The sequence below is a fragment of the Penicillium maclennaniae genome (genome assembly GCF_028827695.1).
Source record: "Penicillium maclennaniae strain IBT 15551 chromosome Unknown utg000003l:1.0-5670915.0:1.0-5674809.0, whole genome shotgun sequence".
NCBI lineage: Eukaryota > Fungi > Ascomycota > Eurotiomycetes > Eurotiales > Aspergillaceae > Penicillium > Penicillium maclennaniae.
In genome coordinates, this window is record NW_026623215.1 from 2,246,859 (window position 1) to 2,269,086 (window position 22,228).

The following is a 22,228-nucleotide window of genomic DNA, read 5'->3' on the forward strand; positions in this document are numbered from 1 at the left end:
GCATCAAATTCCTACGCCAAACGTCACAGTCTCGAACAGACATAGATACGAGACCCGAATCTCTGGTATTTGCTTGGTGTAAGGAAGCGTCTCACCTATTTGTGTTACCAAACTCCCTTCCTCTTTCCCTCCTACTTCTACCATCGATATTTCCACCTGCCTCTCAGGTACTCTTTCTGTTCATCCTTTCCGGATGATTTGACTTGCTGGTGCTCTGGGCTTGTCTCGGAGTATTCGGTTGCGGATTCACCGATGCATTCTCCTTAGCCTTGCGTTGTATATACCTACAGTATTCATTTTGCTCCTCTATTTTTCCTTGATATTCAGGCTTGTGGCTGGGAAGATTGACACTGGCATGTACATCATGGTTGCGAGGATTGGTTATTTGCTAATTGAGCTCTCGAGATGTCATTTGAATGTGTTCGCAATGTGTAAAAGTAAATCCATAACGGGGAATAGATATCGGACTAAGCAGTTCTGGGATCCTACTTAACAGGAACAAAGAAGAAATTACTGTGGCTGCGAATACTGCAGGAGCAAATTAAACAGCTCTGTACCCTGTCACTGTGCCCCTCTCCCTAGAGCTCTCGATATCTACCAGGTCTCGTTCTTTCTGGTTTCATTGGCTCTTCCCGTAAAATTGAGTCATAAATAAAGACTGTTCAATTCTTACTCTCGACTAGCGTTGGGAACGACTCACCGAGCGGGCGTCTCTTCGTCTGTTGAATGAAGCCCCCTGGTAAACTTGCTCTTCGGCCCCTCAACGGCTCATGCGGTCAAATGGGGACTATCATGCCATCAGAGGTATTACTTACAGGCCCAGTAGTTATGTTCTGACCGGAAAGATCCTTTGGGGACAGTAGAGTGTACTTGAACCTTGGAAGGTATATTCTCCTGTCTATCCAACCTAAATACATCGATGAATTATTCAAAACAGACAATCATTGATCATCCTAACTATGCTCTGTTTAAACAAAAAAAATATGAAAGAATGCAAGGATTAGTACAAATGTACAAACAAAGTCAAATCAAAATCACCATAAATCATGAAAGTAATCAGAAAATAGATACCGAAGAAGTTAGCAGCCGGACGCTCCCATAAGAAAAGAAAAACGCCGGCTTCAATATACAAATGATAACCAACAGATACTCCGAATAAATCACAGAGAAAAGAAAGCCGAACTGAACTAAACTCAAAGCTCAGAAAGAGAATCCGCCAAACTTTCAGGCTCTCAGCATTGTGCGCAATGAACTTATCGGTGATGACGCCTGCCGGAGTTATTGGGAGGCGGGTGATTCTCGAACAGATCTTCCAGATACGCACTCGGCGCGCGGCCCTGCGGCGTCTGACTGAGGTTCAGCGAGCTGGTGGAACCACCTACGTATGAGCCGCGTTGATTATGCGGGGTATCATAGGTGCCGATATTTGGCAGAGAAGGAGAGCTAATATCAGGGTGCGAGCCTGACGCATCTCTAACGGGAGTGGAACTACCGGCGGCGGCATAGTATCCAGAGGGGAGGTAAGTCGAAGCGCGATTCCCAGTCGCATTGATACTATTGTGAGATCCAGCACCGCCGGCAGTGGGCGAAAAGAATAGCCCGCTGTTTGAGCTGGGAACTCGACGGTTCGGCCTGACGCTTGCGCGAGTGGCGGCGCCCAATTTCTCTAGTGAGACGTCTCCGGCTGGCGCAGCGGTGTATACGGTTGTTCCACGCTTCTTGCGACTTCCGCGCATAAGGCGTTTGTTCTCAGAGGAGTGGGCGAGAGCTGCGCGACGCACTGAGCGGTTCACGGACCATGCGACCATTCCCCGCCAGGCGAGAACGGCAAGGCCGATTAAGCCAAGGATGGCGCCGACGGCGATGAATACTGTACCCTCTGGAGTGTTTGATGTCTGCATGTACGGCGCATTTGCGGTAGGTGGAATTGTCACGATCGCGCCGCCTGTTGATGTGGAGGATGAGGACGTTGATGTCGTTGTTGTGGAAACGGAGGATGTGGTGGTGTCCGAGGAGGTGGAGGTAGATGTGTCTGACGTGGTAATGGAAGTAGTAGACATGGTGGTCGTGGATGTCGAGGACGTCGAAGTTGAGGACGTCGAAGTTGAGGACGTCGAAGTTGAGGACGTCGTGGTGGAGGTGGTTTTGTCCGAAGTGGTCGTCGAAGTGCTCTCGGTGGAAGTGGTGCTCTCGCTCACGCTAGGGGTGCTATCAGTTGTCGAGGGATCGGCGGTGGTCTGGGCGTCGGTAGTGGTATCTGCTGCGGGTGCCGCAGAGACTTGAACAGCGATTGTAAGGACGAGCAGAAAAACAATGAAGAAGGAAGGCAGGACTCGCTGCCCACTGGGTAGGACTCGCATGGTGCAAAGGCCGTAAACAATCGTTTCAACTTGTTCTCCACAGCGGGTACGGGGTAAGCGCAGATCAGCGTCGAGATGAACAGAGCCAATGCAAAATACCCAGATACCCCTGCAGCCTGATATCGGCCGATTTGACTAGAGAATGTTGATAAGCGCTTCAGCTGAAGGATGGCTGAGATTCTGTTCCTGACAGGTCGAAAGAACCCCTCGATCACAGATCTCTTGGCTCTGTAGATGCAGGTGGAACCACCGAGTTGACCCCGTTCAAACGAAGGACTGTCTTCCGGACGACAACGAGGGACTGAGGATCGAGAGAGGTAAAAGAGAGGTGTTGTAGTCTAAGCGAGGAAACGAAGCCAAAAGACGCCAAGTGACTACGCTAAATGTGGCGCCTCAGGCCGAGGGGAATCCGTCACATGATGTGCTCGATTCTACTAGAAATAGCAAGCTGTGATGTATCATACAAGAAATACGAAATTGACGGTGCCCCTGACCCCAAATAGTGTAGAAACTCAATTGCCATGCATCGAGCAAGGGCAGAGCATGTGGCAAGCCAATAGCATGCATTTACTGCTGTTTTTTAATAGCAGCAGACGTGTCCCTCTCAAAAGCAGAATAGGGAATCTGAAGGCCGCTCAGAGCGCTGATTCCAACATACAAAATCACAATGCAGATGAAAGAAGCCAGAAAGCCCATGAAGATACCTGTTTAAGATTAGAGAAACATTGATGACTGGAGAATTGGAGGGGTACAAACCAGGTGTGAAGTACTGGTACTCATCGAACAAAGACTGTTGGCGATCGGGCCTGGAGATAGTAGAGGGCTTGGAGGAGTAGTCGCGCTTGAGTTCCATGTGGAGTGACTCTTGGTACGAGCCGTCATTGGATTCGTAGACGACGGAGTCGGTCTCCGGGAACTCGCGAGGCGAGGTCGCGTAGAGGAGAGTATACGTGGCGTCGGAAGGAATGCGCTCAAGTATATCGGCGATAAGGCCATCTAGGAATTGTCAGGCGGTGGTCAGTCCCCTCGGTTTTGCTTGACGTACCATTGCCGGAGAGCTGATCGGCACGATCCGCGCCCAAGGAGAGCACGGGGAATCTGATGTCGACAATGCGAGGGCCCGATTCGAAAGAGATGGGATATTCTCCCGCTTCGTGAAATGGTCAGCTGGAGTCCTAGGAGTCACCAATCATACAATGGGCCTTTTACAGGAACCGTCAATGGCAGTAGTCTGCGCCTTGCACTTCTCAGTGAGAACAGACTTGATCTCGGTGGTATCAAGCAAGCCAGTGACCTCGTCCACACTCATTTTGGAGCGAATCGACTTGTCCTTGCCGAGCATCTTCGCGCCTAGGCGGGGTGCCGACCTGCGGGCCGCGAAGTCGGAGCTATGCACACCAGGTTGGTTGACAATGACATAATAGTCAGACGGGCAGGTGCTCAACGAAGAGGAGAGGTCCTTAAGTAGCGACGTGCCAGTCTTAATGTATGCAGAGTTCGTCAAGACCCTAAGGGAGGCGTGTTAGCTGGCCGTAGCATGAGAGGGGAGTTGTCGATGTACTCAGAGGTCGAGGCGAGGAAAAAGGGTGAAGTGTCCCGGAAGGCATCGACTGCAGCTGCCCCAAGGGCGACCAGCCCGAACCTGCTGAGATGCATGGTGTTTGTGGTGGAGGTGGTGGTTGATGATGATGTTGCCAACGGGAGGTCGGACTTGGCCTCGGAGGCGGTCGACGGGCCCGGCCCACTCTGAGCTCTACATGCAACTTTTTTTTTTCGGCGCCTCGTCCGAAACATTTACAACCACGAGACGCTGTGCGTTCGTCTTTTTTTTCTTGTGAGGAGACTGTCAGAACATCTTCATCATGGGCCCCATGTATAAGAAGCGGAAGGTGGTCACTGCGAAAGTCGAGGAAGTCAATTTCGATGACGCCGCCCGCCAGGAATGGCTCACTGGCTTTCGAAAGAGAAAGCTGCAGCGCATCAAGCAGGCGCAGGAGGTAGCCGAAAAGAAGTCCAAAGAGGAGAAGAGAAACGATCGCAAGAGGGTATACTTGGATTCCAATCCTACCTACATTTAACACTGGCTGACCTGTCTATTCCAGATGCGCGAAGAGCGACAAGCCGAGTTTAATCGAGCGATGGAAGAGCACAAGTTACAACTAAAGCGCCTCCGGGAGGAAGACGGGAGCGACAACGACCCTGACTCCGAGGAGGAAGGAGGCGAGGAAGGTTGGGAAGGCATCGAAGAACCCCCCCGCGGTGGACTACGAGGCCGAATACATCGATGAAGACAAATACACAACCGTGACGGTCGAAGAAATGGATGCGTCCCGAGAAGGCCTGCGCAAGTCTGTGCGAGAAGACAATTCAGAGGAGGAAAAGGAAAAGGAACCTGCTGTTGAGACGACCGAACCCGAGAAGAAGCCCAAGAAGTCCTGGAAGGACAAGCCGAAGACGAAGAAGAAGAAGTTCCGCTACGAGAGCAAGGGGGAGCGCAAGCTCACGCAAGCCAAGCAACGCTTAAGCAAGTCCAAGAAGGCCGCGGCTCGGAGGGAAAAATGATGATGGAGGTTTGTGTTTTTCATATACCACGCAGCTATTACTATGCACACCCCATGAAATTTCGCTTTTATGAAGGACATGGATGTCACGAGGACAAGGGCCAGAAGAAGGGCAATTGATTTGCCGAGCAAGGCACTAAAGTCAACATGTAAGGATACGCTATAGAGACACGGCCTCTAGCATGGCTGAGGACAAAAGGGAACGCGACCGGTCATAGTATGAGAAAGCAGACGGTTCGACCTGGGAAGTGAACCTGCATTCAACCCAACGTCTCCTGACACCCAATACCGATACCCCGACGTGGCCCGACTTAAACGTTGCTGATGGAGAGCTCGAGTTCTTGCAGGTCCTTCTGCAAGTCGTTGTGCTTCTTGGCCATCTCCTCGTACTTGGCCTCCCACTGATCGCGCTCTGTCTCCAGTGCCTGCACCTTGCGCTCGTAGTGGCCGGCCTTGACGTCGGTTTGGCGGAGCCTGTGATCACCAACACGTTAGTGATGAGTCCATGTAAGTATTCGTGTCAGCCGTACTTCTCGTTTGTCTCCCGGAGAGTCTTGTCATTCTCCTCGGCCTCCTCCTCGAGGAGCTGCACCCGTCGCTGGAGGGCCTCATTTTGGGTGTCGTGCTGAGCACTCTGGTTGGCGGCGTCCTTGGCGTCCTTGACGGATGCCTCGAGCTTCTCCACCTCCTCCTCGAGCAGCTGGTTGCGGTGGTTGAGAGATGTGATCTCCTGCTCCTTAGACAGGTTCTCCTGTTCCAAAGTCTTGACCTTGTTCTTCAACTCCTCGACCTGGTCGTGGGCCTCGTCAGCCTCCACGCGGAGGGCGTTCATGCGCTGAAAGGAAGTCATGTTAGCTGATAGTCCATCATGCATGATAAAAGTTGGCGATGCACGGCCAGTATGCAAAGGAGGGGAACCTAGGCAGACAGCTCAAGCTACCCCGCCAGGGGTTTAGGGAGACTCACCTCCTTGATCTTGTCCATGATGGATGAAAGTGAAAGAGTTGTAAAGCAGTAATATGTATGAGTGAAAGGAAGAAAAGGGCTTTCGCTCAGCGGAGGCCGGATGTGAAGTTTGGAGGTGATGGGGAGAAGGGGAAAGTTGATGAGTGACTGGAATAATCGTGTGTTCCGTACACAAGCAGCCCCTCCGCGCATCTATCCAATCACTGACTTCCGATCGCCGCGTCTCCACGGGCAACCATCCGGACAACACTCTAGAACTCCATTTTGTGCCCTCTACACGTCTTCAATTTCACCGTCTTTTCGACCCATCCTTTTCGTTACATGCGATAAGTGTTTGCACCTCCACCCGCCGCAATGCTGGCTCGTCGCGACCAGGAAAACCTGGTAAACACCCACCAGACCACCGCTGCGGCCAAACCCTTGAATCAAGGACTCAATCTCGCCCCCAAGACACCTGGCAAGAAAGTGCCGTTGAACGACGAAAATCACCCCGGCGTGTTTAAGAAACTCACAGTCAAGGGAAATGGAAGCCGTCAGGATAATGGGAAGCCGAGAAACAATGCATTTGTTACTCCCATGGGTACGTGAACTTGACGCGTTATCGAGATGCGGAAGCTTTGGACCCTGTCTTGCTGACTTTTTTCCTACTTAAGAACCTCGAAACCGAGCTCCACTGGGCATGAAGGATACCAACACTAAAGCCAGAGCTCTCCCAGACACCGGCCCCATTTGGCGGAACTTTGAAGCCCAAGACCAACCGGAAAACTGCGAGCGCCCAGAGACTTAAAAAGGCTGCCCCTAGTATCCAACAGGCCCAGACAAAGGTCTTTACGGAATCAGTTCAAGATGATGTTCCCGACATCGAATACATGCCCCCGAGGCCGATAGGTAAGATTCTCAATTCGATGTCAACAAAGGACGAGCAGCTTTGCTCACAGTGTACAGCCCTGCCTGATCTCCCAGACGATGTTACCTACAATACAAACTTCCCCCAATTTCAACCAAGAAATCGAGCCCTGGGCCTGGAGAGTGTTTATGGCAAACAAGAGGTCGGTAAGGATGGCCTTACAAAGAAGCAGCGCAAGTTCCAGGAGGACTCTCTTAAGGCCGATCAGCTGGCCAATGAGGCGATGATGAAGCAACTGGAGAGTGTTGGATTCAACGACCCCAGTGAGGATGAGGCAGCTCCCGCACCAAAGCCGCAGCCGCGAATTCTTCGCTCTAGAACGCTTTCTTCAAGTACTTCTTCAAGCACTTCCTCAAGCACCCGGTCTGCTCGCAACATCTCAACACTTCGTTCCCGTGAGGCTGCGGCTGCCCTGGCAGCTCCCAGGGCAAGCTCAGCCGCAATCAGACCTGCTCCGGTCCCTAAGTCTCGTATTGCATCGGCTTCGTCCATCCTTATGCACAAGAAGGCTCGAGTTCCATCCAACCCGTCGTCTATGCGCGCCACTGCTGCCGCTGCCACCTCCAATACCACTATGGGTTATTCGAAGGGACGGAGCGTGTCATCCACCTTGCGTGAGAAGACTGCCGAGCAACCCTCGAGCATCTCCGCCACTCTGTCTCCCGAGACCTACATACAACTATACGGACCTCCCCCTCTGGGATCAGACATGTGGTCCCGTTGCAAGGCAGCCGGCTGCTTTGACACTCCAGGTGAGAGTGCCCTTTCTCAGGAGCTTGAGGAGCAGCTGCCAACTTTCGAGGAGGATGACGAGACAGAGAACTTCCAGCTCACTCTGTAGCTGATCCAACATGTTCAGCATTGAAGATTATCATGCAATTATTACTCATTGTTTCTATGCTTTTATGTACTCTCAGGATTGGGAAATGGTTCATAATGGGGATCGGCAGGACACGGATTATGGCGTATCATATGGGAATGTATTCAGGGTCAACCGCGGATCGTCCAGTTTCAGGAACCCCACTCAATTGAAGATCGTTCCTAGCCCAGCCAGGCGAGGGCACACGAAGAGAATTGGCCCAAGGCAGAACCCGTTAATTAAGGTCCAGTAGTTACGTATGTGGATCCAGCCAACGTGGTCTTTCACGCACAAGTCCAGACCTTGACTGTCCTCGGCTGCGCACGACGCACGGAACACAGCTTCCGCCGTGTTTCTTGCGTACCAAGGTACACCGCCCCGGAACTGCCACCACATTATTTACCTCCCTTGGAATCTCCTTTTCCCTTCCCTCACCCCTCTCAATTGACTTCCTTCGAGATGACGACCCACCACCCGGAGTCCACCGCGGACTTCGAGTTCATTGCAACCCCGGCTGCCCCTGTGCAGACGAAGCCCGACTTCGATTGCGGTGTTCCGACCACCTTGGTGAGTAGCTATCCCCAGCTCCTGGAGCTACGTGTACCTTCATGTATTCAGACATCTGATAGTTCTATCTTGATAGTACCCGGCCATCAAGAATGCCCCCGTCCCCGCTGACTCTCCGGGCAGTGACAGCTTCTCCAATGGCTTGATGATCGCCCTTCTGATCGTGGTGCCCTGGTACCTGGCTCGACAGGTAGGCGGAGGCTTCTACACCACCATCTTCTTTGCCATTTTTACCACTGTGCCTGTTCTCATGGCTTTCTGGTCCATCTCCTCCACCGTTTCTCCTCGCAAGACCGAGAAGGCCAAGTACCGTGGCCTCCCCGTTGAGCACTACTTGCACTTCCACAGTGAGCACGACCGTGCCACCTATCGCGGCAAGAGCAAGATCCCCATGGAGGTCTTCTACGAGAAGTACTTCAACGGCGAAGTTGACTTTAAGGGTGATGCTCTTGAGACCCTCGAGTATCGTCACGACTGGGCGAACTTCAAGTTCACCATGGGTCTCTTCAAGCACTTCCTGTTCGGCTTCATCCCTGAGATGCTGATGCACACCCGTTCCCAGGGTAAGCGCTTTTCGAGATTCATTGCTGGACACGTTGAGTTTTGACATTCTATTTCTAGACGAGGAGCAGGTTCGTGACCACTACGACAGAGGTGATGACTTCTACGCCTGGTTCCTCGGCCCTCGCATGATCTACACCTCCGGCATTATCAGTGACATCAACTCTGAAGAGACCCTCGAGCAGCTCCAGGACAACAAGTTGGCCGTCGTCTGTGAGAAGATCGGCGCCAAGCCCGGTGACAAGATTCTCGATCTCGGCTGCGGCTGGGGAACTCTCGCCAAGTACGCCTCCGTTCACTACGGCGCCCACGTTACCGGTATTACTCTCGGCCGCAACCAGACTGCATGGGGTAACAACGGTCTTCGCAAGGCGGGCATTGAGGAGGAGCAGTCCCGTATTATCTGCTGCGACTACCGTGATGCTCCTCGTGTTGAGGGTGGCTACCAAAAGATCACCTGTCTCGAGATGGCCGAGCACGTTGGTGTCCGTCACTTCTCTACTTTCCTATCCCAGGTTTATGACATGCTCGAGGACGATGGTACCTTCTTCCTGCAGATCGCTGGTCTGCGCAAGTCCTGGCAGTACGAAGATCTCATCTGGGGTCTGTTCATGAACAAGTACATCTTTCCCTGGTGCTGATGCCTCCACCCCTCTCGGCTTCGTCGTCGACAAGCTTGAGGGCGCCGGCTTCGAGATCAAGGCTGTTGACACTATCGGTGTTCACTACTCCGCCACTCTTTGGCGCTGGTACCGGAACTGGATGGGCAACAAGGACAAGGTTGAGGCCAAGTACGGCAAGCGCTGGTTCCGCATCTGGGAGTACTTCCTGGCTGCCTCTACCATCACTTCCCGCCAGGGTGGTGCCACCTGCTGGCAGCTTACCCTCGTCAAGAATATCAACTCGACCCACCGTATCGAGGGTATTGCCACCCAGCACGGCCTCACTGGTGCCCGCGAGGCCGCTATCGCCCGTGCCAATGGCACTCTTCCCAGTGCCCACATCATCAAGAAGGACCTCTAAATGTTTCATCTGGCGTCTCTTCTTTCCTCTCAACATGCAAACTGATCTTGAGGGATCATTATGATTCCTCGAGGGACAAAAAAAGATTGGAAATGACGTGGAGCTGTGCAACTAGATTTAACACGACACGCACGCTACGAGTATGACATGAAATAGATCTGCGCGACATCAAAAGCGAGTTTAGGAATGTGGATGGTAAGGTGAAGGTGGAGGAGGAGGTCGTGGGTGAGAGGATCTGGGCTGGGCCTAAGATTCGGATGCTGGGTCCAGTTTTCAGTTCCGGGCCCGCTATTTAGTTCTTCATCTGGTGATGGAATGGGTAATGCTCAAAGAATGAGATGATGCTTTGCCTCTGGCTTCATCAACTTACATTGAATGTACTCTAACGAGCCGAAGTGAATCCGCGTAGCAGTCTACAAAGGCAATTATATCCCAGTCTGATCCAGGCGCCTCCCAATTCAAGAACACAGTATTGTCCGATCTGTGCTTCAAGGTGAAACCAGTCTCAATGGAGATAACAATGTCCGCTCTCCCGGCAGATTCCATAAAGTATCCCAACAATCGCCGACCACGATCAATTGTCATGATTTCATGCACTGAGAGGCTTTCTCCCAAAAACAACAACCCTATACTTTGTTAGCCCACATCCAAGCCCTTGCCCACCCCCCAAACATAATCATTAGGGGAGCCTCACTCCTTCACATAAGCATGCAAACCCCGATCCATCAATTGCTTCTTCACCAACGCCTGAAAAATCTTACTTGGCTCAGCTCCCCACCCAAGAACCTGTGTCAACAACCTCAACCCATAAGCCTCCACCGCCTGGTTGACCTGCGCTGCCTGGAACTTCCCAATCTCCTTCAGATAGGGATCCCTCGGCCAAGGCGAATAAGGCAATAGATACGTAGACTGCTGCACATCCTCAAAGCCCGCTTCCACCAACCACCCATGCAACTTGTGATAAATATTCAACTCCCTACCTAACGCATGCCCCGCTGCGTCAAGAGCCTGCACGTACTGAAATAGCGGTGAGTCGGCTGTTAGCGAGCCGTCGTCGCTCCAGGCCCAGACGGCGGATTCTTGGATCTCGAAGTATCTGCCAGGTCGGACGTGGGTGTATATTGTTTTGATGAAGGCGGGTCAATCGGCTATGCAGCCTGCTAGGAGTCGGGCGTGGATGAAGTCGAAGTGATTGGGTTTGTACAGCCAGGTCTCTTCTATGTTCTCGACGATGAATTCCACGTTGGGAAGGGTCCAGTTAGGTTGGGTTGGGCTTATGTCGTTGCCGATGACGTGGGCCTGGGAGAATTTCCTGTTGGTGGTTTGGTTAGTGAAAATGCACGTATGATAGGGGTACGGAGAGGGCTAGGGGGGTCATGAGAGTGTTGGAAGAAGTATTCTGCGATATCGAGGGCCCATATTCCTGTCCCGGTCCCAAGATCGAGGGTATTTTGCGGGCTTACAATTGGGGCTTCGTGTAATTCGCCCTTCATCAACATGAGCCATCTGGTGGGTTCTGTTAGCCATGAAGACCGATGAGGATGATAGGTCTGGAGCTCACATGTGATGGGCCTTGAATTGTGTCTGAATTAGCGTATATGATCGTGAAATGGAGGGATTGCAAGGGTAGTGTCCTTACCAAGTCCATTCGATCTTGTTCATCCTCATCATTTGGCATCCTGTCGCGGTCAGTGATCAGTCTCCATTGCGCCGTACGACTACATAAATACATGTAATTGCCCTACAAGAGAAGATGAGCGGCACTCTTGAGGAATTGAGCTTCGGCTGGGTCTTACCGCGCGGCTACTGTGATAGTGTCGGCCGTTTTCATATTCATAGTCAAGAACACTCGAGGACAATGATGTAATATCGGCATAATCCGTATCAAATTCGCAGCTTTCATCCTAAGAGAAATGTAAGAAAAGGTACACAGACACGGAACGATAACCATACCTCCGAATCAATCTGAATCCTGTGGGAGGTATCATTTGCCACTTCCCCCTCTCCCGGCACCGGGAGCTGTTGAGTCGTCGTCAATTCAGCTTCCGACGCTGACGCCATGCCTCAATCCTCAATGTTAAAGCGAATAATGACTTTTCTTTGACTTGCCAAAGCTCTTCAGCGAAGAGAGAAAGAACACGTTATCGACGCGACAGGGGTTGAGAAGCGGTGTCATACGCAGGGCAACTCAGCTGCAGAGCTCTCGCAAAGAAAAAAGAAACAGATAGCGAGCGACTTGACTCGTCTCGGATTCGATCTTGTTACTTCTTAAATGCTGAAAGAATATTCACTGAACGCTGGCTTTCAGTATCGGGTTCAATGTGGTGGAAAGGGTCGAGGCCGGTCGAATCAATCGTGCCACCAAAGTCGAGTGTTAGTGGGCTGAACCTCACGTCTACTCCGCCATGTGTCTTTTTGTGTGCGTGGGTCACATTTTGATGCGAGCCACACAGAAAAAGGGCTTGTAGTCGTAGTGGAGGTGTATGGTATGTGTTAAAGACTCTATAGTTCGAAATGTTGAAGATCATGGTACTTTTGCTCCATCCCTTATGGGCTTGGTGCTACGATCAGCCCCATTTTGACGAGTACTCAAAGGGGCGTCGTTGGCCCTGGCCTTTTGGTCTTGAGCGATCGCTAAACCGTCTAGAGTCTTGGTAGACGCGATTCGATGCCCTGATCAGTAAGCCAGACAGTTTTCCGGCTTAGGACCAGTTCGCAGTTGGCATTATAGATCTACTATGGCGGCATTTATGTTCATATTGGGAAGAGATTCCCAATGCCGTGAAGAATGCGACCGGGGTATATCCATGCGAGGGGTATTTAAGGCATATCGCAATTGCTGGCGAGTTGAACATAGTGAGGTAGTGATCGGAGGGCTGTCTCAGACTCGGGTCTGATGGCCCTGCAAGCAAAAGAGACGCCAGCTCAAAGCGGGATTCAATGTGTTCCCTGCAAAGCAGAATCTCGACACATCTAAGTATTGAGGAGAATATACATTTCAGAATTAACGATGCCGGCCGGGCCTAAGTCAATACACCTTTAACTTTGATTCCAAGTCTCCCAGAAATTGAAAATAGAAGCCTCGTCCATCAAAGCACTCATCAGACCATTGCCATCTACATCGCCAGTCTGCGTGTCTTCGAACCGTGCAATCTGTTCAGAGTCATCCGGAGCCGTAGGAAAGCTCTCTGGTCGGATATTAGGATCAAGAGGGGCGGTAGCAGCGGCAATGGCGTTTGGATATATCGTAGGGGCCGAATATCCGGGGAATATCTGTTCTATTGCTTTGACGAAGATACCCCGATAGATTGAGGCGACAGTGTAGGTTTTCTGAAGCTCTTCCATCACAAGCATGCACATTTCAAGCTTGTTAAGTCTGATTCGCTTGGAAAGAGCATCACCGGATTTGCATTGCAGCAGATGGGTTTGCATCGCGGGGATAAGAAGGGGAGGACTTTTGAAGAATTACTTAGTTAAGACGCGTATGACAGCTTCTGGATGGAAGGTTACTCACGTCATTGGTCCTGCAAAGTAAAGGAGTCCCTCTTGAACGAGCGTCTCTAAAATTTCGTTTGCCCGAGACGCGGCTGCGTCGGCCTTCATCCTCATTCGATGTTGCCAGTCCTCCTTTTCCGCGGGTTGAAGATCGTGCGGGAACTCGGTGCCAAGAGGACGATAGAATGTGATAAGTAAAGCTCTGGTATTGTCATTCAGTAGGGTCCTCAAGAGTGCAGAGATCTCGAGAGGTGAAACGGACTGGTAGTGCAAATGAACATGATTCGAGTAGAACCTCGAGGCTCTAGTTAAGCCAGCTTCGTATTGATCCGGAAGATCGCACTGTAGTAATTGTTTCTCAAGGGCTCCAATCTCATGAGCAGATGGTTTTGGGCGAATTGTTCGGTAGTTCATCGCAAGGACATTGCCCAATTGAAGACTTAACGAAATCAGCATTACCCAATATTCGGCCAGTCTACCCATATCGCTGGGTATGTATGAGCCAAAAATAGGGTCCTGTAAGCCAGCGATATCGTAAAGTAAGTCATCTGGCGACGGAAAAGGGGTATCGCAATCGTCCATGTTGATTCGAAGAGGTCTACCCATGGTAAGGCTAAGCCAGCGATCTCGAAAGACACAGCTCCACCACAGGCGGCGCCATGAGGACCTTTGCCGTTCGGTTATGGATGGGTTTCGTTTTGAAAAGTCGGGGTTACGGTGTAGACCAAGGATTTGGCAGATGCTTATTGCGATACCTGTCCAGTACCAGGGTTGTACATGCTCGTCTATCTCTGAATGATAGAATCCCAGAAGAAGGGAAGTTTGCAGTAATACGATCTTGTTTCTCTCATTGCCGTTCCTGTACATGCACTTTTGTCAAGTTAGCACCCGAAAGTGAAATGTTAGGATCTGAACGATGGAGGAGACAGTGAGTGCGAGCTTTCTACCTTTGCGCGAGAATACATCGCATATTTCATCTCCCTCTTTGATGTATAACCCTCTGCTGCAGATATGTCGTTTGGAACAAACTTGTGTGCTAATAGTCAGCTTTGCCCAAACAATTGGTATTTCATACGGAAGAAAATACATTTGTCGCTGCGAAAAAGATACTCCACAACAGAGAAATATTGTAGTCTTGGAGTTTTCCAGCTTGGTAATGCAATAGAAGATCATCTGCTTCAATTACTGGCATGATAGGATGCACGTGCAAAAGATATGCTGTAATGAGGCTATCGCAGGTCTCTTTCTTCGGAAGAGTGTATACCCCTTTCCTTTGCAGGAAATCTCGGTCATCGTCGGATAGTTTTGTCTTGCTCGCTGGGATCAGAAAGTGCTTCGGTAATGATTCATCCGGCGAGCAAATGTTAAGTGCTGACGTAGGTCCCGTTTGATCACCTATTGAAGAAATGAGATCCCCACAGATATGATATGACTGGTGAGACTGTTACCTGTATAAAACGGCACTTCACCAATTCTTCTTGGTTGGCCCAACGCTGCCTCGGCAATTTCAATGCCGTTCCTCTGTTCATCTTCAATGTTACTCAGCACAGGATCAGTAAGAGTATGTCTTGCACTAGGCGTAGACTGTGCCGAGTGATTGCGAATGGGATCTATTGGTGAGGCTTCACTCATACAACCAGCGGAGGGATTCTGGCTCATTATTATTGAATTTGAATGAACGGCAGGAACAAGACTCCTGGCTCGTGGATTTGTCTGGATGACTGGTTGGGCACTGGGTCCAGAGTAAGCATTAACGCATATTGAGAGTACACTGTAAGAGTGATGCTCACTTCTTGGCTTTTGAATCCACAATACACTGCGCGCCATCTTGGGCACACCCAGCACAAGGCACACCAGTGACAGTCAAGCTGCACCGAACTTTTCGTTGGCGACAGGCCTGACAAGCGACTGCGGACCTATAACGGCGCGTGCGAGTCGCTTTCTCGGCAGACGGCATGGTCGGAGCGAATTTGCTGTTCCCTTTTGCAAGTCCGAGGATCTTAGGAGTCTCTACAGTTCACTTGAGAGATCCCTCGGCAGGGAGCGGGATCATTTGGGGCTTGAAATTATTTTTCCGAGGTTATTCCGCCGAATCCCGAGGTTTCTACTGCTGCCTGAATTGGTACACAAGCTACACTTCACGCTTCACAAATACCTTGCCACCACATACGAGCGTAGGGTGTGCAGAACAGAGTTTCCCGTCTGCTCAGTCGTAGTCAAGCCATGCACTTAACATATTCAATTCTGAGAGCGCCATAGACTTTGAAGTGGCGCCGTAATTTGCGTCAGTGAGTGCGTGTGATATAGGTGACAATTCGAAGAAAGTCTACCTCACTAGTAAAGGTGTAGGAACCATTCATGCAATGCTAGTACAGGATTTGGCGATCCTGAAAGCGTTATCGCCTTGCCGCTTCACTCCGGGAGAGCATTACTTGAATGACCTGCAGAAGTCGAACGAGAGATACGTGCAAGACAGCATTGTTAAAATGCAAGGACATTTTATGAGTGATTCTTCAGTCCGGAAAGGAAAATAATGTGACGTACTAAGTTATGCCAAGGGAATTGAGCCCGATCAGCCACGATTCTCCGTACCTGGAGGCTCTCTGCAAGAAAAAAGTGGGTCTTTGGTTGATCGGGATTTGAACTAGCGTCAAAAAGAACTAGTTTTGAATGATAGGGAACTCTGACACAGATAAGTGCTCGGCTCAACGTGCGGGGCTTACTGCGAACAGATGCGTGTTGATGTGTATTGATGCGATTGGCCTTCTCTAGCCGAACGCACCGCATGGACGCATATGGCTTTTTGTGTTCCTCGCCGCTGTTTACACGTCACTGAATGACTACAGGCTTTTGGCCTTTTTTTCTGACAATCCAGTACTTGACTTCATTTACTATAGTGGATGGCTTCTTTGATCGTAAGTGTGAAGCGAGTTTAACGGGACCACTTTCATATCGGTGGTATTTCATTTCCTTCACCTGCTCGAAAGACCACAATCTTTTGCTCTTCTTATCATGAACTCATTGAGTGAAGCCTACGGGAAGAGCTTCCTTGGTGAGTCCCAGTCGATAGTTGCGCGGTTTGAGAACTCCGTCAGGTAATGCCCTGGAAACCTAGCAATAATCTGCCCTCATCAACCGCCTGATTTATATGGCTTCACCAGCCTACCGATAGAAGATTCGGCAAATGAACAGGCTCCATATCTTCGGTGGTCCTATGAGACCCTAGGCCGGGTCGTCGTGCAGTTAAAAGATAGCCTGGTAGCGCATGGTGTGGTTACCAGGACTGTGCTTTTCGCCTTTTGTGAGAATCAAGTTGAATCTGTGATCTGCACATTGGCTGCATACGCCCTCGGGTGTACTCATGTGCCCATCGGACCAGAGTACTTGGGCAATTCTCAAGAGGTTCAACATATGATTACAGCAGTAACATCGTCGATTGAGCCTTCGAAGGTCGTTTTTCTCGTTGGAAAAAACAAAAGTATCGAGAAACTTGACCAAATGAACATTGATTATGAAACAATCAACATATGCTGCGGGGAATCAATTGCCCCATGGGAGTCTTTCGATTCCTTGATTAGGGATGTCAGTCCCAATTCAGAAGAATTGCCGCAAAGCACGGATCTTTCGCGCGAGTTATCCGTATTTTTCACAAGCGGCACTACCTCACTCCCTAAAGCCTGTCTAACTGAGACTGCGCGTTGGCTACACGAATTGGAAGCATCTTTGGGTCTGGGATCCGTCGAATTTGGAGATATCGTCAACGTTGCTGTTCCAAATTACCATGCTTTTGGCTACATATGCACGTTCATGCCAATTATACGTGGTGCATGTGTGCTTTTGATCGGCCCCAAGTTCTCTCCGGAGAGAATGAGGTCTTCATTGAGTGTCGAATCATGTACACACGCGGCTTTGGTCCCAACCATGATCAATGCTCTTGTCCAACTGGCTGAAGATTCGAATTTGAAATGTCCAAGTCTTAGAAGCGTGATATTCGCCGGAATGACTTTGAACACAAGCATCGCTCGGAAATGCCAAGAAACTTCGGGTATCTCCATGATGGAGAATTTCTATGGCATGACAGAGGGTGTCTTCATTCTCCACCGGACCCATTGCAGACCTGGCCACCGCGGTGCTGAACGATACGGTCACGATTGGAAAGCCTATCTCCGGGGCTCAGGTACGAGTTTGTGATGAGACTAGCCGTTCGCCTGTGCCTCTAGGTGTTAAAGGGGTGCTTCATTTTTCTGGCTCCACATTGATAAGACAATATTTGGACTGTGAAAGCGATGATTTCTACAATTCTGAAAACAGAAATTGGTTTGTGACAGGGGATCAGGCATTCATGGGCAATGATAAGCAGTTATACATTGTCGGAAGACATAAGGATATGATTGTCCGCGGAGGAAAAAATCTTTCTCCCTCGAGGATTGAACAGGTATTGAATCAGGAGCCTCAATTTCTTGCCCTGGAACCACAAGTGGTGGCAGGAGAGGACGAAATAGCAGGTGAAGTTCCCATCGTTGTGACAAGGGTTACTACTTCCCATGAAATGGAAAACATGATGCATGAAAGTATCCGTGAAAATCTGGGAGTTCACTATACTCCTAGAGCATGGATCTCTCTATCTTCTCTGGGGCTTGATGACTTCCCCCGCAGTGCTTCGGGAAAGATTCAAAAGGCAAAATTGAGAAGTCTTGTTGCCAATTCAATGCAACTCCAGGCACCCGAGCACAAGAGTAATCTATCAAATGTTATTGTGATTATCTGGTCGCGATTACTAGGCCTCCAAGCGTCGCACTTGGACACCTCCGCCCCCATAGCCCAGGCAGCAGACAGCATTCTCATGCTCAGTGCTAGGGCAAAAATCAGAAGCGAGACAGGGCTTAGTGTTTCTCTCACAGAGTGGCTTGCTATACCTACGATTGCTGATCAAATCAAGGCACTTGAGGGAATTGCAGCACATGGCAACATTAAAGAACCCGACAGTTCGCGGGAAGGGCTTCGTACTGGGCCACCGGAGACTGAAGACATGGTCCATCTTGGACAGGAAGAGGGTGCTTTCTGTGCCACGAAGGAGACAGTTGAAAAGATTATTGGGGAGCAAGGTTTTACTTGGGGAGAAGTCGAAAATATTTTCCCCTGCACAGACTTTGTCCACATACTGTGTCGGTCCCAAGTCATCAACACCTGGAACATTCGAACCACAATCTTGTCACAGAATGCAAGTGTGCAGGTATGAGAACATTCGGATGGCATTGACAATTTCTCCCTGCAACATCTGACTCCTGACAGGAAATGCGAACAGCACTCGAAAAAACCTTGCTCATGCATCCCATGATGCTTTCGTATGTCGTTATGGACGACAAATCGCTTAGCAAAGAGCTTGGTCTATACGTGACCCTGCGACACAGTTCCAAGGTCCTCGAAAAGTGTATTCTGGATATCGAGTCCGTGGATACACTGCAAGAACTGCGAACTATAGCCATGGATTACCCTTTCAAAGACCATGCCAAACTACCGGGACCACTGTTCCGCTGTCTTATCATTTTTGTTCGGGAAACCAGCTCGGCAGCTGTGATCACCAACAGTGAATTCTCCTCCCGCACAATTCCCTCGCTGTTCTAGTCTGCTGATTTGCATATAGCGGCTCATGCCATATTGGACGCTACATATCATTCGCAATTCCACGAAGATCTTGACCGAGCGCTGAGCGATCAACCACTTCAACCCCACTCATCTTTCAAAGCCTGGGCGGAGACATATCACATACTCCGAAAATCACCAATAGCAGCTTCAGCAGTGAACTTTCATGCAAAGTATCTGACAGATTTGCAGGATCACAAGCAAGTACTTTGGCCACACCCGACGCCCCAGCTTATAGTGTCCCCTGAAAGATCCACGCAGGATGGCCATGTGGTCTCCTTCGCCGCTCCAGAGTTTGTGCGCCTACGGGAACAATATCCCATGCTTACCGCACCCGTTGTCCTCAAAGCTGCGCTTGCCTTGATGATCATCTTGCATACCAACCACACACATGCACTGTTTCTCAATCTTGAAGCGCAGAGGGCCAGGTTACCATTCCTTCGGGAGAATCTTCCTTTTGAGTCTGTTCATGAGGCTGCAGATGTATCCGGGCCCACATTTGGAGGGGTTCTGAACTTGGTGAAATTTGAGCCAACAGAAACGGTACTTGAGTACCTGACAAGGATTCAGAAGGATCAGGAGAACCTTACAAAATATGCGAATGTTCCATGGCACGAATTGTCTCGGCAAACAGGCCATCCGATGGAAGATATATTGCCTGTAGTCGCAGAATCGATGATCTTTAATTGGATGGCCGGCCTTGGACCTGCTGTTCTGGGAGAAAACCCGTATCGTCATATGGCAGTCACACAGACGCATATTCGAACCAAGCTGGGTATGTTAGCAAGTGCTGGAGCTGGAGGTAAAGATGGCGGTCAGATCGTACTTTTTTTCCAGGGTGCTTTGGCGAATGTGTCCTCACTGTGGGTGGAGCGTGCCGCGGAAGAAATGAAGAACATCGCGCTGTGGTTGGCAGATGAAACTTCTTTGCAAACTCAGGTTGGAGAGTTCACGAAGCATGTTACTTAGCCATATATGAAACTTGCTTTCGAACCATTCTTACTATCTCTATGGAACATAATTCTCCGATAGAAACTTCGTGCGGTCAATCGGGTCAGAAGAAGTTCAAAGTTCATTCATATTAACACTTTCAAGTACTAACGTATTTCACCACTTAGTGGGCCACATTGGTGGCGCTTTTTGCGTGTTCACATGCTCTGTCATCTTCTGCCAACCAATTGCCTCACAATTGCCGCTGATCAAGCTAGTTTTCTATATAAGGTGTGCACACGGTCTGGCTGTATCAGAACACATTCGATGAGTCAATGCAGAGAATCATACAAAATACAGTGAATTCTAGAGTATCAACATGAACATAATTTATAAACAACGCATCTCAGTTCTCGGTCTTCGGGGGCCACTTGACACGTCTCTCAGAACGAACATAGAGGTTGTTTGGCCTAATCAACTGGAACATCGGATCATACTCGATGGGACCATCTCCTTCACGAATGAACTTGTACCGATAGATTAGCTTCGGAAGGAAGACCTTGACCTCTTGAAGAGCGAAATTGAATCCAATGCACATGCGTGGGCCCGCGGCGAAGGGAATATACGCTGCCTTGTGCCTGGACTTTACAGCCTCCGTATCCCATCGATCGGGGTCGAATCTGTTGGGATTATCCCAGAGTGCAGGGTTGTTGTGAATATGGTGCAATGCCGGAATTACGACGGCGTCCTTGGGTAACCTGTAACCACCTGGTAGCACTAGGTCCGTTTTGGTGGTGCGACCGGGCTGGAAAGAGGGATTGTGTCGGCGCTGTGTCTCCTTGATGTATTTGTCAAGGAAGTCGAGACGCTCTGTCACATCTGCAGTGATCTCGGTGGTGTCGTCAATATCGTTGTCGATAAGCTCTTGAAGCAACCTTTCTTGCATCCCGGGGTAGGTGACGAGACCATAGATCAACCACGACAGTAAGGAACTGGTCGTGGTAAAGCCGGCTCCAGTTGCCACAACGAGTGCCCAGACGAGGCTTGATTTTGGTAATTTCTCGCCCTTGTTATCAGTTGCGCGAATAGCATAATCTGGGACGTATTAGATTCCCAAAGTAATTAATGCGTTGTGGAAGAATACATACCAACCATGTTCGAAGCCTTCAGCGCAGCATCCTGGAGAGGTAAATCTTCAACACCTCCTCTGGCTGCATTTTTGATTGACTCATCCACCAAGTCTTCGACACGACGCTGGCACTGCCTCAATTTTTGTGGATCCCCGAATGGTAGCATGCCATACCAGTTGCCTTTTGAGGTCACCTTTTTGTTCAAAGAAAGGATTTCAGCGATCAAGTGGACCATTTCATGCAGCGGGGCATCAGGAGAAGAAAAGTGTTGGAAATCCAGTCCGAGGGTAAGCTTTCCGACCGCTTGAGACCCAAGCTTCAGCATGTATTGATATACGTTCCAAGCCTCGCCTTGCTCGTCAAACGCGTCAAACACCCGGAAGGCCTCCTCGACTGTCTTTTGCATCGTGGGAGCATAGTGGCGGACAGCTTTAGGGCCAAGCGCAGGAGGAAGAAATTTGTGAGCAACTTTCCACTCCGGTGTATCGGTATCTCCTAAGAAGACCCCAGCAGCCGGTGTCTTGAGCGCAGAAAGGGGATGAGCGTCGTTGATCTTTTTCGTGAAGAAATCGGATTCCGCGAAGACAATAGCCGAAATTTCCGGATCATTGGTTTGGTAGACGGTTCGTCCCATGGTAGTCGTTTTGATCAATGGCCCGAGTTTCTCGAATAGACGTTGGTGGTTGCCCAGATGGTCGGGGTAAACTTCGAAGTAATTGCCCACGTACGGCAATGCACTAGGTGCTGGTGGATCGCGCACCTCATTTCCGTCGATTGTGATTGCTACTGGGCCCTCTGCAACCAGTATGTCCGAGACCTCGAGAAGCACTTCATTGTCTTTGCTTTGGAAGCCAATGCCTAAATCGTTGTCAGTAAGCTACCCCAAACCGCTCTAAGCTGTCCTACGATTAATGAGAGTGTGAATGAACTCACCATTGGGGCTCACAATAGCAAAGTGAGATGCAATCAAATCTTTCACATCGTCAACATTCAATTTCTCACTTACTTCGACACCCCGTGCCGAAGAGACATGGTCTCCCAGGAGATGAAACTGCTGTATAGCCATAGTGGAAGATAGACGATGAATAGGGTCTTGGACTGGATGAGACCTGCCCACCACAGTGTATTTAAGTTCTTCAGTATGAGAAAAATTTCCGCAACCATTCCGAGGGTCCATCAATCGGTATACCGAAAATCAACAAATGGCAATTGGGTGTCACGGATAT

The 22,228-nt window shown here is 50.0% G+C and overlaps 12 protein-coding genes across 12 annotated transcripts; 5 read left to right on the top strand and 7 right to left on the bottom strand.

Annotated features, from left to right (window-relative positions):
- Positions 1 to 1,253: 1,253 nt before the first annotated feature.
- Positions 1,254 to 2,360, bottom strand: N7477_002942 (uncharacterized protein; the record flags this gene model as incomplete). Its single annotated transcript, XM_056964605.1, has 1 exon — positions 1,254 to 2,360. One exon carries the CDS (start codon positions 2,358 to 2,360, stop codon positions 1,254 to 1,256), a length of 1,107 nt encoding a protein of 368 aa, XP_056824558.1.
- A 567-nt stretch (positions 2,361 to 2,927) lies between these two features.
- Positions 2,928 to 4,016, bottom strand: N7477_002943 (Ac45/VOA1 transmembrane domain-containing protein; the record flags this gene model as incomplete). Its single annotated transcript, XM_056964606.1, has 5 exons — positions 2,928 to 3,064; positions 3,117 to 3,356; positions 3,406 to 3,510; positions 3,570 to 3,868; positions 3,922 to 4,016. The coding sequence occupies 5 exons, from the start codon at positions 4,014 to 4,016 to the stop codon at positions 2,928 to 2,930; spliced, it is 876 nt and encodes a 291-aa protein (XP_056824559.1).
- A 206-nt stretch (positions 4,017 to 4,222) lies between these two features.
- On the top strand, positions 4,223 to 4,922 carry N7477_002944 (rRNA-processing protein RRP17; the record flags this gene model as incomplete). Its single annotated transcript, XM_056964607.1, has 3 exons — positions 4,223 to 4,405; positions 4,463 to 4,619; positions 4,678 to 4,922. The coding sequence occupies 3 exons, from the start codon at positions 4,223 to 4,225 to the stop codon at positions 4,920 to 4,922; spliced, it is 585 nt and encodes a 194-aa protein (XP_056824560.1).
- A 310-nt stretch (positions 4,923 to 5,232) lies between these two features.
- Positions 5,233 to 5,905, bottom strand: N7477_002945 (tropomyosin; the record flags this gene model as incomplete). The annotated part of the gene is made up of 3 exons (XM_056964608.1): positions 5,233 to 5,395; positions 5,452 to 5,756; positions 5,888 to 5,905. The coding sequence occupies 3 exons, from the start codon at positions 5,903 to 5,905 to the stop codon at positions 5,233 to 5,235; spliced, it is 486 nt and encodes a 161-aa protein (XP_056824561.1).
- A 336-nt stretch (positions 5,906 to 6,241) lies between these two features.
- Positions 6,242 to 7,635, top strand: N7477_002946 (uncharacterized protein; the record flags this gene model as incomplete). Its single annotated transcript, XM_056964609.1, has 3 exons — positions 6,242 to 6,467; positions 6,593 to 6,775; positions 6,833 to 7,635. The coding sequence occupies 3 exons, from the start codon at positions 6,242 to 6,244 to the stop codon at positions 7,633 to 7,635; spliced, it is 1,212 nt and encodes a 403-aa protein (XP_056824562.1).
- A 477-nt stretch (positions 7,636 to 8,112) lies between these two features.
- N7477_002947 (putative cyclopropane-fatty-acyl-phospholipid synthase) lies at positions 8,113 to 9,804 on the top strand (the record flags this gene model as incomplete). The annotated part of the gene is given in 4 exon segments (XM_056964610.1): positions 8,113 to 8,220; positions 8,297 to 8,783; positions 8,842 to 9,388; positions 9,402 to 9,804. The coding sequence occupies 4 exon segments, from the start codon at positions 8,113 to 8,115 to the stop codon at positions 9,802 to 9,804; spliced, it is 1,545 nt and encodes a 514-aa protein (XP_056824563.1).
- Positions 9,805 to 10,393: 589 nt separating this feature from the next.
- N7477_002948 (uncharacterized protein) lies at positions 10,394 to 11,707 on the bottom strand (the record flags this gene model as incomplete). The annotated part of the gene is made up of 4 exons (XM_056964611.1): positions 10,394 to 10,430; positions 10,499 to 10,900; positions 11,009 to 11,116; positions 11,601 to 11,707. 4 exons carry the CDS (start codon positions 11,705 to 11,707, stop codon positions 10,394 to 10,396), a joined length of 654 nt encoding a protein of 217 aa, XP_056824564.1.
- A 1,136-nt stretch (positions 11,708 to 12,843) lies between these two features.
- On the bottom strand, positions 12,844 to 14,269 carry N7477_002949 (fungal specific transcription factor domain-containing protein; the record flags this gene model as incomplete). The annotated part of the gene is made up of 3 exons (XM_056964612.1): positions 12,844 to 13,258; positions 13,319 to 14,158; positions 14,247 to 14,269. 3 exons carry the CDS (start codon positions 14,267 to 14,269, stop codon positions 12,844 to 12,846), a joined length of 1,278 nt encoding a protein of 425 aa, XP_056824565.1.
- Positions 14,270 to 14,368: 99 nt separating this feature from the next.
- Positions 14,369 to 14,958, bottom strand: N7477_002950 (fungal specific transcription factor domain-containing protein; the record flags this gene model as incomplete). The annotated part of the gene is made up of 2 exons (XM_056964613.1): positions 14,369 to 14,694; positions 14,748 to 14,958. 2 exons carry the CDS (start codon positions 14,956 to 14,958, stop codon positions 14,369 to 14,371), a joined length of 537 nt encoding a protein of 178 aa, XP_056824566.1.
- A 2,397-nt stretch (positions 14,959 to 17,355) lies between these two features.
- Positions 17,356 to 18,924, top strand: N7477_002951 (acyl carrier protein; the record flags this gene model as incomplete). The annotated part of the gene is made up of 3 exons (XM_056964614.1): positions 17,356 to 17,476; positions 17,628 to 18,532; positions 18,592 to 18,924. The coding sequence occupies 3 exons, from the start codon at positions 17,356 to 17,358 to the stop codon at positions 18,922 to 18,924; spliced, it is 1,359 nt and encodes a 452-aa protein (XP_056824567.1).
- A 339-nt stretch (positions 18,925 to 19,263) lies between these two features.
- On the top strand, positions 19,264 to 19,911 carry N7477_002952 (uncharacterized protein; the record flags this gene model as incomplete). Its single annotated transcript, XM_056964615.1, has 1 exon — positions 19,264 to 19,911. One exon carries the CDS (start codon positions 19,264 to 19,266, stop codon positions 19,909 to 19,911), a length of 648 nt encoding a protein of 215 aa, XP_056824568.1.
- A 367-nt stretch (positions 19,912 to 20,278) lies between these two features.
- N7477_002953 (cytochrome P450) lies at positions 20,279 to 22,068 on the bottom strand (the record flags this gene model as incomplete). Its single annotated transcript, XM_056964616.1, has 3 exons — positions 20,279 to 20,967; positions 21,021 to 21,860; positions 21,936 to 22,068. The coding sequence occupies 3 exons, from the start codon at positions 22,066 to 22,068 to the stop codon at positions 20,279 to 20,281; spliced, it is 1,662 nt and encodes a 553-aa protein (XP_056824569.1).
- Between the last annotated feature and the right edge of the window lie 160 nt (positions 22,069 to 22,228).